This window comes from Sinocyclocheilus grahami, unplaced genomic scaffold, assembly GCF_001515645.1.
Source record: "Sinocyclocheilus grahami isolate Dianchi unplaced genomic scaffold, SAMN03320097.WGS_v1.1 scaffold597.1, whole genome shotgun sequence".
Classification (NCBI taxonomy): domain Eukaryota; kingdom Metazoa; phylum Chordata; class Actinopteri; order Cypriniformes; family Cyprinidae; genus Sinocyclocheilus; species Sinocyclocheilus grahami.
In genome coordinates this window covers 438,799-439,592 of record NW_015505776.1, presented here as the reverse complement: position 1 = coordinate 439,592, position 794 = coordinate 438,799, and the positions used below count along the sequence as shown (strand labels likewise).

At 39.8% G+C, this 794-nt stretch overlaps 1 protein-coding gene across 1 annotated transcript in view; it reads right to left on the bottom strand.

The window, feature by feature from the left end:
• Positions 1–418: 418 nt before the first annotated feature.
• The window catches only part of LOC107557286 (voltage-dependent calcium channel subunit alpha-2/delta-1-like), a 19,302-nt gene continuing 18,926 nt past the window's right edge, over positions 419–794 (bottom strand). The window contains exons 18-19 of the mRNA XM_016240651.1: positions 548–700; positions 419–448 (exon numbers count right to left, since the gene is read on the bottom strand). Of these exons, the coding sequence (XP_016096137.1) occupies positions 419–448; positions 548–700 (183 nt within the window). The remainder of the gene's footprint in view (positions 449–547; positions 701–794) is intronic.

Here is a 794-nt window from a genome sequence, read left to right as displayed (position 1 = left end):
GAAGCACCAAAACATCCTGATTTTTATTGGCAGGGGGCCCTATTACGACCCTGCCAGACAGAAAGGACCCGGTGCCAAACAATACGGGAGATATTAGACGAAAGCTCAGCAGATGCAAGCTTAAATCCACAAACAAGGCTAAACGAATGAGCTCAGGGGACCATTAGCTGCCACACACACTGCTCTGATTAGCATGAGAGAGAGGAAGTGTCTCTTTGTGATGATTCATGGTTGACTCTCTGTGCTGTGAGAGATTTAGTCAGCATGTAAGACAAGGTCGAAATCGTTCAAGTCACAAAGATCAGAGAGAGTATCGTGAGGATAACTTATCAGTGTGATATGGAACAATAATATGAAGTTCACTAATCGCATGACTAAACTTTATAGTCTGGTGAAAATGTGCTATGTAAGCAAATCCTTATTTACAGGTGATAACTTTGCCAAAACACTTTTCAGATAACACGAAAACCGGTTATTGTGACAGGTTAAACTGACTTTATTTTTTGTCATAAGAAACTGAAATTAATTCTAAGAAGATGAAACTCACCACGTAGACTGATCTGAGACCAGCGGCAGCTTTAGATTCTATGGTGGGTTCACAGAGGGCCTGGTAGTTGTAGGTTATGTTGACTGAGAACAGGGATTCATTTATCAGATTTCTCATTAGGGTGGGGTCAATCATACCGAAAAACTGTCCGATCTGAAAACAGACAATTCACAAACATGATTACTTAGAGATAGGGGGCACCATAGACATCATAATTATAATTACTACAGACAAAAAAAATAAAAAA